Source organism: Lemur catta, chromosome 16 (assembly GCF_020740605.2).
Source record: "Lemur catta isolate mLemCat1 chromosome 16, mLemCat1.pri, whole genome shotgun sequence".
In the NCBI taxonomy this organism is placed as follows: domain Eukaryota; kingdom Metazoa; phylum Chordata; class Mammalia; order Primates; family Lemuridae; genus Lemur; species Lemur catta.
Window position 1 is genome coordinate 35,140,947 of NC_059143.1, and position 14,453 is coordinate 35,155,399.

Genomic DNA, 14,453 nt, shown 5'->3' on the forward strand with positions numbered 1-14,453 from the left:
TTCTAATGTTCAATCATCCTTACATTCTTGAGACAACCCCTAATTAGTCATGGCATTTTAAGTAAATGCTAGTACCTTACAATGTACAATTTTTATTGCCATGTTCAACAGAGAGACATGGCCTATATGTTCACCTTTTCATACTACCAGATTGGGGTATCAAGGTTATAGTGGCTTGCAAAATGATTTATTTTCTGTAACATTTTGTATAGATTGGAACTGATTCTTCACGTTTGGTAGTACTTGTCCATCTGGGGTTTTCACTTGGAGCTTGGTGTAGGTAGATTTCTAACTATGAATTTAAATTTTTAAATCATAATCAAGTTTCCAATTTTTATTAAGCCAATTTGGGTAATTTATTTTGCTAGAAATTTTCCGCTTTCCCTTTTCCAAATTTAAAGGAGTAAAGCTATTCACAGTTATGTTTAGTTTCTAAAGTTCAATTTCTCTACAGTTATACCCTCTTTTCATCTCTAATACATCTGTACATTCTTGTTCTATTCTATCAACCTTGGCAAACTTAAGTCTTTTCAGCTTAGCACCTTGGTTTAATTAACTATAAGGTTTTTTTTTTAATTAATGTCTACTCTTAACTTTATTATTTCCTTCCTTTCTCTAACCCATTACCTTCTAACTCATAGTATATAGTCAGCACATCAATTTTTAACTTATTATATGGTTAGCTCATAAATTTTCATCAATTTTTTATTATTTTACTAATAAACATTAAGGTTCTAAACACTAGGTTCTAAACTTCCCATAAAGGAAAATGCACTTTTGTTGTATCCCAGTTTTGAACATTCTGTTCTAAGTATCTTCTAATTTTCACTGAGTCGTTCTTTATTTCATAAGTTTAGAAATAAGTTTTTTAGTATACAACTATAGATTTGGGGATTTGTTGATACCCTCCTCTACCATGTCACTAACTTAACTGCACTGAATTCTTTGGAATTTGTCAACACTTGTTTTGAAGTCTAGCACATAACCAGTTTTTGTAAAATTCCATGGGTACTTGAAAAGAATATATCTTCTGTAATTGTTAGGTGCTTGTTAACTGTACTCTTCCAATCTTTTATAACCTTGTAATTTTTTTACCTACCTTTTCTTAAATTACTGAGAAGTGTGCTAAAATTTCCTAATACAATCATACATTTGTTGATTTATCCTTGTAATTCTGTCAATTTTACCTTATAAATCACACCTAGGTTTTTTCCATTCCTTCACTTTTAAACCATGTCATCATACTTTTACGAATATCTCTACTAATAAAAAGCATTTAGTTGGATTTTTTTTTTATTCTCCTTTAACCAGCAAGTTTAACCTGAAATTATGTATTGGGTTTACATGGACATATTTAAGCTTATTTTTACCATCTTATCTTGTGTTTTCTAATTCCTATGTCTTTTCTTTGCTCCTTTTCTCCTCCTCTGCATTATACTGGAATGATCCTATCTTTATTCATTTCCAACCTTTATCTCCACCGACTTGGAGTTATATATTCTATCAATATTTCAATTCTTCTGGAGGGTAACTCTTAAATGTTTTTAATGGAAAACTAACCCATCAGTGGATTGCAGGTGAAGACAGGAGCCTATTAAAAACTATAATAAAGGAATTAAAGAACAGAATCTCATGAGGATAAAGAGAAGGGGTAAGGAGAAAACAGAAGCAGAATTTTACAAGCTGGCAAATGGATGAGCAGTAACTGAACAGGTCAGAGACCACTAATTCTAGGCTACCTGTAGGGCAGGCTGAAAAACATCCTGATGTATACAGAATCTTCAAAAGCTTAAGGAACCATGCACCACTCATATCAGGAATTGAGGGCCAGGAGGGAGGAGGAGATAAAATAGGTAGGACTAGGTGAGAGCTATTGGAAAAGGAATTAGATTCTTAGATTCACTCCTGCACTCTATGTCCCTGGGTAACTGTCCCTCCGCCTCAATGTTTATTCTCTGCAGAGGGTAAAGCAGTATCCCTGGCCAGGTATAACTGGAAGGAAAACAGAAGGAATAAAGGAACATGAGCACATTGTATGCTAAATGTAGACACCCCCAAATCTCTTCCTGCAATGGGTTCTGGCTCCCAAATGCAGTGAAATTTATACCCAGTCAGATTGAAAGACTCTTCTCTAGGGTACCTGACCAGTCCAGAAGGAAAGGCATAAAGATACTAATAATGAGAGTTTACCAACCAATAGCCCATTTAAATCTCTTTACAGTGAAACTGAAAAGAGACAAGCTTCACCCACATGCTCAGTTTCTGATCAGCTTTTTAGACTTCTACTTCTTAATCAAGGATTACTCTAATTATCTGAGGAAAAATGAAAAGCAAAAACAGAAAAATGCAGCTCCAAGAAAATTAAGACTACACAGAAAAAGAAAACACTTTAAAAATCATCAATGTAGCCAGAGATTAGCAGCCCTGAAACAAGAGCAGCATGCTCTCAAAGGGAGCACTCAGAGAACAGGATAGTTCTCGGGTAGCTTGATAGCTCATGACAGCAGAAATAGGAAAAAAGGAAAACACGCGCGCGCACGCGCGCGCACACACACACGCGCACACACACACGCACACACACACACACACACGCACACACACACACAGACAGACACAGTAAACAGAAGGGTTGGCAGACAAAGTAGAGGAAATCTTCCAGAAAGCAGAAAAGAAAGATGGAAAATAGCAGAGAAAAATAAAGAAAACTGAAGGACCAGTTCTAAAGGTCCAACGTTCAAACAGGAGTTCCAGAAAGACATCAGAGATAATGGAGTGTAGGAGGTCAAATAAAGAAATCAAGAAAAAGCCCCTGAACCGAAACACAGGAGTTTCCAAATGGAAAGGGCCCACTGAGACCCCAATTCAATAGATGAAAACACACCTACATCAAGGCCCATAGCAGTGAAACTTCAAAATGCCAAGAACTAAGAAACAGCCTAAAGTTTCCAGGGAGAAAAAAATAAGTAATATAGAAAAGAATCAGAATGTCTTAGTGGTTTTGTCAACAGGAATACTCAAGAGACAAATGCCTTCACAATTCTGGGGGCTGCAAGTCTGAGAACAGGGTACCAGCACTGTGAGGGCCCTCTTCTGGGTTGGAGACGGCCACCTTTCAGTGGTATTCTCATTTGGAGGAGATAGAGATAGTTCCAGGGTCTCTTCTGTAACGGCACTAATCCCATCCATGACCTAATCACCTCCCAAAGATCCCAACTCTAATACCATTATATTGGGAGATACAAGATGAACTTGATAACTTTAATGATTTAGTAACTTTATTAATTTAACCCAGTATATCTAAAATATTACCATCTCAATATGCAATCAGTATTAAAAACTATTGTGATATTTGACCTTCTATTTTTGGTACTAAGTGTTATAGAAACCCAGTGTTCATTTTACACTTGCAGCCCATCTCAGTTCAGACTAGCTACATTTCAAGTGCCCAATACTCACATGTAGCAAGGATACCCAAGCAGCTAGTAACAGGGGTTACATTTCTGAAGTGTAACTGGGCAGGAGGAGGTAGGAGATGTAAGGGAGACTTATTTTTTTTGTATTTACTATTTTGTTCCTTTTGACTTTTATACCATGTGCACATATAACTTATTCAAAAAATGAATAAAGTACCTTCTCTAAAATAAATTAGAAATGTAGATATTCTTTGACTTACTTTACTTACTCCTAGAAATCCTTCTTATAGACTTAACTGCGTAGGTGCAAAATGATGTATAAACAAAGTTATCTGTTGCATTGTTTTGGTTTTCTTTTTATTAGTTTTTATTTCAGAATATTACAGGGGTACAAATGTTTAGGTTACACATACTGTCTTTGCACCACCAAGTCAGAGCTACAGCATGCCCATCCCCCCAACAGTGCGTACCACACCCTGTTGCATTGTTTTTAATGCCGCAAGACTGGAAAAAAACCTAAATGTCCATCAACAGAGGACTGATGAAATATGTTACAGATACTCATACAAAAGATTATGCAACCCATTATGTACTGACATGGAATAATCTACAAGATGTACTATTAAGTGAAACATATGACCATTTGTCCTAAAAGGTAATATACAAAGTTGCTCATAGATGAATGAAACCTCTGGAGCAATAATACACCAAAACCTTTGTAAAGGCAAATGGCTGGCAAGGGACCGGCTGGCAAAGAGACTTTTCACTATGTATCCTCTGAATTCCAAATTACAATAATTTATTACCTATACGAAAATTCATTATTCCATGTCTAGCTACAGATTTATTTTGATTTATCCTGCTTTACCTTATGGTGCTATTTAAGTTCATCTGAAGACTAGTTTTTTCCTAGTTCTTCCATAGAGAAGTTTGAGGCATCTTTCTTCCATAAGCCCAGATGTTTCAATGCTGTCAGAACAGTTTTTATGTGTTTCTTCTTTTTAAGTATACAGTTCCCAGAATTCTGTCTCCTTTCTTCAAATGGCTTTACAACCTCCTCCCCAGCTACTGGATCCTATCTCTAATAAACTCCCCAAGGCCAGCTTTCCCTTAAAACTGATTTTTCTAAGTCTAGTACCTGGGCATTTTCTCTCTCTTCCTTAAGATTAACTATAAACATACATAAAAGAAAACTTGTCTTAACATTTTATCCTACATTTCCATATATTTGCAGTAGGAGAAACGGCCTAATCTTTGTCTGTTCTAGCATGTCTGTGTCATTTTAAGAAATTTAGATAAAGAGAGGATAGACAATAATGGCAGTCACTGGAAGTAGTATGATCACTGGGAAAAGACTGCTAAGGTTGGCCATTCATCTGAAAGGGTAGTAGGAAGGGAAATATGAAAAAGCATGGTAAAAAACACTTTACAAAGTTGAAGTCAAGAACAGAGAAACTGATTAAATACAGAAAGCAAATATAGCTTGCACTTTTAAAAGGCACAGAATAGAAATTCCAGTATCTTCAAACTACAGAGAAATACAAAATATCCCCCAAACACCTCTATAGATTTTTATTTTGAAAAAAACCCAAAATTGATTATTTCAACATAAAATTCTTTAAATATGATGGTACTACCTCATATTGAACACCTAAGGTCCCACTGGAAATAGTATAAAATCATTGTACAGTCGGCCCTCTGTATCCCTGGGTTCTACATCCATGGATTCAACCAACCTTGGATAGAAAATATTAGAAAAATAATGTTTCAGCTGTACTGAGCATGTAGACTTTTTTCCTTGTCATTATCCCTTAAACAACAGAGTATAGCAACTATTTACATAGCATTTACATTGTATTAGGTATTAAGTAATCTAGAGAGGATTTAAAGAATACAGAAGGATGTACATAGGTCATATGCAAATACTACACTTTATATACAGAACTTGAGCATTCTCAGATTTTAGTACCCTCAGGAGGGCCTGGAATCAATCCCCCACAGAAACCAAGGGACAACTGTTAACATTTTCAGCAATCTACATTCAAACATATCACAGAAGAGACAACAGCAGTATCATCAATGACTTGGAATTTTATAACTGTTTTAGTCACAGAAATCTTTAGTAACAGGACAATAGAAAGCATTAAAAAAAAAGTTAAGACACATAAAAACCAATTTTAAAAAATATGGATTTCTCAATTCTCACTGTAACTATTAATATGTTCTTTACAAAGTGTAAGCTAGTATGGAAAAACACTGCCAAATAGAAACCTAAGTTGGCCCCTTGGCGAATAATCAGTAATGTGCCTTTTTAAAACAAAAGCAAACAAAAAACATTCATGTGTTCAATTTTATAGACTGTCAAATGTAATGTGAAAGTTTCAATTTAACCCTAGAAGCAAGTCATTAGTTTAGTGAAAGTCCACATTACCAAGGAACTGCTATGTAAAGAAACTTTTTTACCTAAAAGTTATATTCCTTTCACCTTTAATGAGTTGTATGGAATCCATATCTCTATATTCAGCATGCAAACACACAACTTACATAATGGTTTATTATCCCCAGATTATTAAAAAGAAAGCACCTATCAGGTGACATACATGGGCCTAGACTCAATTCAGCACAAATATTAAGTACTCCAATTACCCTTCAAATTCCCAGTCTGTCTTGATCCTCTCCTGAAGCAGCAACTAACACCTACATCAAATCATCTGGGCAGGGTCCTGAGGCTGTAAAAGTTTAATTAAAAAAAAGTTACACTCGCACTGTCCAATAGAACTTTCCACAACGATGAATGTCCTTTATCTGTGCTGTCCGATACAGTAGCTATCAGACACACAGGGCTACCTAAATTTAGATTTAATTAACTAAAATTAAATAAAATTTAACATTCAGTTCCTCAGTCACAGTACCTACATCTCAAGTGCCAAACAGCCACATGTGGCTGGCAGCTACCTGTTAGCCAGTGAGATCCATAGCAAAGATTTCTCTAAGACCTGTTGATCCACCGTGGTCCTTCAAAGGTTTCCGGGGTAAGTACTAGGAGAAAACTGATCTGACTGGGCTTTGACAACTGCCCATTCTCCCTCCCACAAAAGAGCTTTACTCCTTTTATCTGTTTTACATTTTGAGACTGCATACTTCTCTCTTAAGGCTTTCTGGTTGCTGCTGTGTGTGCAAGTGAGTGAGTGCTTTAACATCTCAAACTACTGGTTCAGAGCAGAAAGACCCAACAGATGAGCCTTGGGCCAAAGCTGGACCCTTCTGATACTTAAAACGTTTTAAAAAGAAAAGCTTAATTGACAGCCTAACATGAACTACAGCCTAACCACCTGTCTGTGAAGTATTTAAAAAGTTGATATATACATAGAAAATCTGTGTTCTCTGCCACAAATAAAGCATTTCTGGTCAACAAGAAAGTTTCAATAGTTCATTCAAATCAAGGGAGCAGGCTCGAGGGCCCAGCTCCCACTGCATCATTTAAAAGGACTCTGCAAATCAGATTTGCCACCCCACATTTTGAAATGGAAGATGTGATTAAGATGGATCACTTCCTTAATGTTCACAAGACCTTAACCATTATATCTCTACAGAATTTTTGGAAGCAGCTGAAGCAGCATGTGACAATGCAGTTCACTTTTAAACACAGGCAAATTACGTGATCACAGATTTACTAGGCTACTTCTTCAGATCAAAAGTGTTTTTTGACTTGAGACTCAAGGTAATGAACAGATGGACTTCCACTGGTTCACCCAAGATTATTCTTCCTTTCTAGCTGAATACCTTAAACCTGAAACTATATCCTTTTCCCCCCAAAAAATAATGGAAAGTAAGGCCATGTAGATTATTCAAGGAAATGCAAGTTTTCAGATATAAATGAGGCATGTATACTGAACAGACAGCAACTATAGTCTACACTCACTTTCCATTGCCCTACAGCCCTGAGGCCAATGTAATCCCAGATTTTGAAAAATTACAGAGCTACCTGGACGAATCAGTGACAATTACACAGTAAATTCACACATTTTAATAAAAATGAATCATTTTAGGATTTCTACTTTTTTAAGAGTACAAATCTTAAGATACATCTAAAGTACCAAGCACCTGTCTCATCAGCATGGCTCAGTTACAAATAAGAGGAACCCACTGAGTTAAACGAAAACTCACACTCTAGAACGTGAGGTAAGCACATAAGTCACAGAATTACCCTAATATTTCTGGGTATCCGGCCAATTAGAGGCAATGTCTAAATCCACCTGGCTTAGCAAAATTACATTCTTCCTAGATGAAATTGCTGAATTGAAGCTGACAGCTATCTCTGAGGTGTAAATCTAGAATCAGCATTGAAATATGCCCTAACTGAATACATCATAATTATACCAACCTGAAGAAATAATCAAAATTGGTCAGTGACAAGCAATAAGCCTCTAACTATGCATTTTTAAATTAATAAGGCTGCTGTTAAAAAAAACTCCTATTTTTTTAATAGCCAAGGCTACATTATTACAAGGTCACCAATAATTATGTGATGGAGTAGATGGTTTAGAAAGTAACCCTAAGGTAGAGAGGAAGAGGATCCAAAAACAATTATCAAAGTGAATACTGGGCAAAAGTCACATGTAATACGAGTCAAGAAGCCCTCAACAGAGATTGACCAACTAGCCACACTTGCTTTGTCCTGGAAATCTCTAACATACTCTATCTCAAAGCCTGAGTGAAAAGTTTTACATGACACGCCCACAGATTAAAAAAAAAAAAGACTTCCTCTGGAAAAAAGGTATGCCATAGGGTGCTACAGCACTTAGATCTCCTTTCTTTACTATACTGACTAGCATAAAGTCTTTTCAGTGTGGAATCATGACCCTCTGAATGGCAAAACAAATGAAAAACATCTTTTTCATAGTAGGTACTACGGATCTATCATGAAATAAGTCATAAGCTATATAGCACAATGTCCTACCCCTTTAAGAACATTTGTTAATCATCCTGAATGACAATCTAAAGAATATTATGTAGATTGCTGCACTCTTAAACAGATTTTCCCAAACATGACTTAAGTTAATTGAAGAACATTCATTACTATGCTTTCAGGTCTGGTCCTGCACTGAATGGCCCCAGACATGCTAGTCAGGCTTTCAATATTTGTTTTTGTGTCTTGTAGATTATCTCTATTATCCTCACCAGGCTGTTATCTGTTTTCTCTTACAATAGACAGTAGGCTAACAGTCCCCCATCTTCCTACCCACCCCACAACTACATGCCCCTTAACCTCCCACACCAGGCATAATCTATGTGTTTCTCATCTACTGTGGGCTTAGAAGCCAGAAACTCTGCTTGTCAGAAACATTTTAAATAAATGCAAACAGGTTCTAACTAAGGGTCTCCAAGGCTTTCCTATGCTTTAAGGCATGGACTTGGACAATTTGGCTACCCCAAAGCCTTTGGGGCTTAGTGTCTGCTTTTCAAGGATATTAGTGGATTAGAAAGAGCCCAAATAACTGCAATCCACAACTAGAAGAGAAGAGATCATTTGGGAGGACCCTTATGTCTGAAGCAATGTTCTAGCTGTTTTAATCGTGATCATTTAATCCTTATAATAACCTTAAAAGGTAAGGGTTATTACTTCCATTTTCAGCCAGAAAAATCAAGGCTCAAGGGTTAAGGAGTAATTTGCCCAATATTGTAAACTGAGAAACCAAACATTAGCCTAGGGCTCTACTCCAAAACCCAAGGCCTTTCCACTACATGAGATTGCTGCCCAAACTTTACTCTCAGTTTAACCAATTACTTTCATACTTTATTCCTGATCCTTTGATTGGAACCTGACTGATTCAAGTTTGCTTTCTTTCCTTAACCTGTTTCGATAACTAAAAGGCAATGGGTAATCAAATTAAGGACAAATGACATGTACCTCTGCAAGTATACACTACGTTTCTGAAAGACTGGGCTTATCTTCAGTTTGTATAAGCCGTGCAATATTGGTGCCAAGTTCCCCCCCAAAATATACTGTTAATATGGCGACTATTCCCAGTGAACTATAAGTTAACACTTCACATCTTCCCTAGTGCTATCCTCTACATTTGACAGGAAGCAATGCAAGCACACTTCACGAATTGGTTCAGTGATGAATTTATTGCATGCTCCCTCAATTTGTACATTAACAATTTTCATACTCTAAACACTGGGGAATGAGGAGTTTCCATTTTTCCAATTCCATTAATGAACAGGGATGTACTTGTTTGCTGTTAGATACTTTATTGCCTAGTTCACAGCCTGACACACAGAAAAAGCTGTTTTTGAATAAATGCCACTTGTTCAACAAACACAAGTTATTTGTTAAATAAATGCATAACCTTTCCTGAACTAGTTTTGAATTCTTTACATTTCACATTTTCTGACATACCTTTGCAATACTTACAAAAAAACTAAGGGCCTAAAAATGGCTCTCCTACTCCCAAGAAAAAACAAGAAATCTGAAAGACATGCCCCTCTCCACCCTCTAAAAATGACTTTTGTCCCAAGAATATGAATAAATCTCCATCTGCCAGACTGCACTAAATACAGCTTTTACATGCATTACAAAAACACCTGTATAAAAAAGCTGCTACCTACAGCACAAAACCAACAGAATCAAAACCAAACAATAAGGAAAGCTGTCAGACCTAAAGTCAAAACTGACATTTGCAAAATGTAAAAATTCAATAGGTCTTTGACCAGCAGTTTATGCAGCTAAATTGAGGTTTTTTCACTTATATATTTTCCCTCAAATGTGAAGTAATAAGATTTATAGCAATAGGATTCTGATATTTTCAATTTGAAAATAAAAAGGAGACCTCTTGCCATCTAGAAGTAGAAACCACCTTTGTTCTTATTAAAGAGAACTTTTGGTGAAACACACAAAATTATCCCCAATATTTCTACCTAAGAGTTAAAACACATACCAAACCTGACAAGCTACAAACAGGAAATCACCCTGCAGTTTCTTACAAGACTATTATTTCATGAACTTTACAGATTGTGTTGAATTGACCACTTATGACTAGGTACAGGTAGGTTACAACCTTGAAAAACCAAACTTTTCTTGAACACCTATAATCCAAAATCACTTTAGAAGGTGTAGCTATCAAGTATAAAAACCAAGCTCTCAGAGCTATTTCTTACTTAAAAGAAGCCCAGAAATGAATGTTTCCAATCACATTACATTAATTAAACCTAGCCAATGAACTTCCTTAAACTCAATTAAATCCAGCAGATTTTAACATTAAAAGTGGGCACTCTCTTTAGAAATGCCCAAAAACAAGAACTATTTATATTTACTACCACAGCTAAGTTTATGGCAAAGACTAAAGAACTTCACAAAATAAAAGCAGTGGTACTTTTTGAATTTAATATAAATGCTTGTTAAATGACCTCTTGGTGGAGGAAATTCTTTAAATATATTCTATGGGTTTTTTTTTTAAGGCAAATAAAAAAACCCTCAAGCCATGCTACATTTATAAAGTCCATTTTACATTATTTCTCCCATCTTTGTGTTGCATTTGCTTCACTACTTCATATATTAAAACTGTCCAAACTTCATTTAACTACATGACTTACAAACTTCTCTGTAAGAGGAAAATTTTTTAAAGGGGGCAAAATGGAGCAGCAAATATATTTCAGAATAACAGCAAATTTATTCTCGTTAGGCTCAAGGAAAACATCCTATCAGTGATACAGGTTCAATTCATATGAAAGCAGAGAGAAAATGAAAAGGAATTTTGGAAATTAATTCACATTTCAGGGACCATTTCTGAAAAGATGAAATTACTCCAAGTGGATTTGACAGGTTATTTATTATGATGTTTATTTATTTATTTATTATTATTTTACATATGTGGTTTTAAAAGTTTAACATGCCAAAATTCAAGATAGTCCAAACTACAGCAATAAACGAGATACGACTTTGATGAAAAATACTGCTCGCAAATTCGTTTTACCTGGAGACTTTTTTCTTAAAGGTTTGACTGACAACTGGTAGTATTTAGCTTATAAAGGGTCAAGAGATAGGAATAACAAAACTAACCTGGGTGCTGTTTTTCTTTTGTTTAGGATCAAAAGAAAACCATAACCACGTAAGGAAAGTAAAAGACAAAAGTACCTGACCTAAGGACAGTATCCCCCACAAGACAACAAAAAAGTAAAGCTGCAATTCTGAAAACCAAGTTTGAAATACGTGAAATCAATTAGCATGCTTTCTACAGGCGTGTGATAAAAGCTAATAGGCTCACACAGCAACTTTCACAAGTGAGTAAAGGATGATCGCGACAGAGTATCAGCCGTGTGCGTGTTTGGGTTAGAGTACACACCAGCAATTCAAAACCTGAAAGTATTATGGCTAACAAAGGTTACAGGACCAAAAAAAAAAGTGGAAACAAAGTGTTACCCGCTCCTAACGGGGCTTCCCAACAACTCCTAAAACAAGAGCTCTGGCCCTTCGGCTTTAAAAATCAGAACCACAAACTACTGGGCGCGCTGGCCGCGGAGGGGAAGGAACGCAGGCGGCCCCCGCCCCGGGCCCGGTCGGGCACGCAGCTCCGGGACGCCGAGCCCCTGCCCGCCCGGCCCGGACCCCCGTGCGAGGGCCGGCGCGCCCACGGCCCCGAACTCGCCACACCCCAACCCCCCCCAACTGTGGCCATGTGACACGGCCAACCACCCCGGCCCCGGCCAAACACAAACACACCCCTAGCCCGAGGCCCGCGGGCGCCCAGGCTTTACCTACACGAAGGGGCCGGGTCCCGCCCCGTCAGCTCCGGGGGGTCCGGGACCTTTTGTTCCTTCCTCTTCCGATGGGATGGAGGGGGCTGGGAGGGGAAGAGGGGAATGGGCGATTGGAGGCGGAACTGAAAACACTCCCCGACGCCGTCTTCCCGCCCCGCCCCGCCCCCCAAGCCGGGCCCGGCCGGCCGCCCTGGCGCACAGGAGGGTGGGGGCTCGGCCGCCGCCCGCGGGGAACGAGGGCTGAGGGCGCGCGCCCCGCGCCGCCCCTCCTCCCCTCAGGCGCGCGCCCGCATCCCCTCCCGGCCGCCCGCTCGGCCGCGCCCTCACCGCCGGCCCACCTCCGCTTCCGCCCTCCGCCCTCGACCGCCGGCCGCCGCGGCGCAGCGCACCCACCTCCCGGCGGCTCGCACCGCGCTCGCGGGCTGCTGGCTGGCGAGCTGCTTCTCCGCCGCCGCGGCCGCGCGGGTAGACCCGCCTCCCACCCCGGGCCGCGAGCCCCGCCGATTCGCCGGCGCAGCCCCGGGGCTGGCACCCTGCCGCCCGCTGATTGGCGCCCCCAGCCGCCCGTTAGGGCGCGAGGCACGCCGGCCGAGCGCCGCGCGGGGCGCGCACGGAAGACGGAGGGAGCGGAGGAGGAAAGGAAGGAGGCCGAGCGCCGCGGGAAGGGCCGTGGGGCGAGCAGGGCGCGGGGAGTCGCGGGCCACCGCCTCCCCACCTCCCTTTGCCTTCGGCCCGCTCCGCCTTCCGGCCGGACCGGCGGCGCCTGCAGCCAATCAGGGCGCGGGGAGCTCGGGGTGTGAGCCGCGCGTCTGGGGCCTCGAATCGGAAGGGAGACGTCGCTCGCTGATTGGTCCCGCCTCCCCCGTCGAGCGTGAGGTGAGGCGGGGCGCGGCCGGGCGGGTTGGGACGCTCGCGGTTTCGCTTGAGTTAGTCTCCGGCGCGCTCGCACAGGGCCCGGGGGAGGGGATCGGAGGCCTGCAGCCTTCCGCGGTGGAAGGCAACCCGGGCGACCAGTGAGCCCCGGAACCTTCCCAGCTCCTCGCCAGCGCCATTGGGGGGGGGGGGCCGCCGCCTCGTCCACTTTCCGTCGTGAAGCTGGGAGTGGACACGTGCTCATCCCCGGGGGAGGCCTCGGGCCTGCCCGAAGGCCAGGACGCGCCTGGGACAGAGGCTTCTGGAGATGCCCCGGTACCAGCCCGCCGCTGGGCGCGCCCTATGCAAATAAGCGGGCGAGTGGGCGGGGCCCTCGTGCTGCCGACTGGGGCGAGTCCGAGATGTAAATAAGCCGAGAGCACGGGGCTTTGACGTGCCGGTAGGACCAGGATAGGGGGTGCCAGGTATTTTTGTCTAACCTGCTTCGTGGTACCATCTTCAGTAAAAATGGCATTAATAATGCATGTTCCAAAGGATCCTTGTGAAGTCTAAAAGATAAGTGCTGTCACCATGCCCCTTAATTGCTGGGTTATTTTCCCTTTCCTTTACTGTCGTGGCGATATTCTAGGCCCCAACTTCAGACATCCGCCTTACAGGAGGCAGCAAGGCCCTAAACTTATGGCTGCCCAGGGGGTAACCCCTCCCAGGGGTAACCTTGTTGCTTTTACCTTAGGGACACCCAAGCCTCTGCTGACAAAATATTGAACCCAACTAATCACATCAAGTATCTATTAAGCGCCTTCTATGTTAGGGAGCACTGCAGAACTAAAGTTGAAAAGAAACTTCGGTCTCACACAGGTAGTTGGTGGCAGAGACAAGACTAGAATACAGTTTTCTTGGCTGCCTGTGCAGCACTCATTCTCTCTCATGTGCTTCATAGATTTAATTGGGGATTCAAGGTAAGCGAGCGGGAAAGAGTAACTAGCAATACAAATCAGTAATCAGGAAGTACCAAATGTGCATTTCCAACAGTAAGAGTTTTTGAAGTATGCTCTTGTCAGAATTGAAGGCATCCCAGAGGAGGTGCCTTCAAGTGGACCCTGAGCGATATTTGGCCATCCCCTAAATCATACAGGTTTTCCAGGTGTCCTTTCCAAATTTCCATTATTTCCACTATTTCTCTCCTCAGACGTGGAAGTACTTTTCTCGTCGAAAGGTTGCAATGAAGAGCGTGAACCCTTGAGTCAGGCATCAGGCAAATTGTAGTTCTGAATGCAATTCTGTTCCAAATCTGTGATCTTTGGCAAGTGGAACTCACCTGCAATGATACTTAAATACAGTTGTGTGATGATTAAATAAAACCATCAATATGAAAGTGAATAGCACAGGGCTTTGAAGTTAAAGGAA

General features: G+C 40.8%; 2 protein-coding genes across 6 annotated transcripts in view; one reads left to right on the forward strand and one right to left on the reverse strand.

Moving 5' to 3' along the window:
* The window catches only part of SMAD2 (SMAD family member 2), a 62,222-nt gene extending 49,571 nt beyond the window's left edge, over window positions 1-12,651 (reverse strand). The window contains exons 1-4 of one of the 5 annotated variants that reach the window (XM_045527944.1): window positions 12,567-12,644; window positions 12,175-12,256; window positions 6,060-6,142; window positions 5,051-5,149 (exon numbers count right to left, since the gene is read on the reverse strand). The gene's annotated coding sequence lies outside the window, so the exon portion shown is untranslated. Of the gene's footprint in view, window positions 1-5,050; window positions 5,178-6,059; window positions 6,143-12,170; window positions 12,257-12,566 lie in introns of those variants that run through there. The other 4 variants (XM_045527941.1, XM_045527943.1, XM_045527942.1 and 1 more) reach the window with 4 other exon arrangements.
* Window positions 3,858-14,453, forward strand: part of LOC123621719 (translation initiation factor IF-2-like) — a 31,546-nt gene continuing 20,950 nt past the window's right edge. The window contains exons 1-3 of the mRNA XM_045527622.1: window positions 3,858-3,875; window positions 11,904-12,083; window positions 12,345-13,049. Coding sequence (XP_045383578.1) covers window positions 3,858-3,875; window positions 11,904-12,083; window positions 12,345-13,049 — 903 coding nt within the window. The remainder of the gene's footprint in view (window positions 3,876-11,903; window positions 12,084-12,344; window positions 13,050-14,453) is intronic.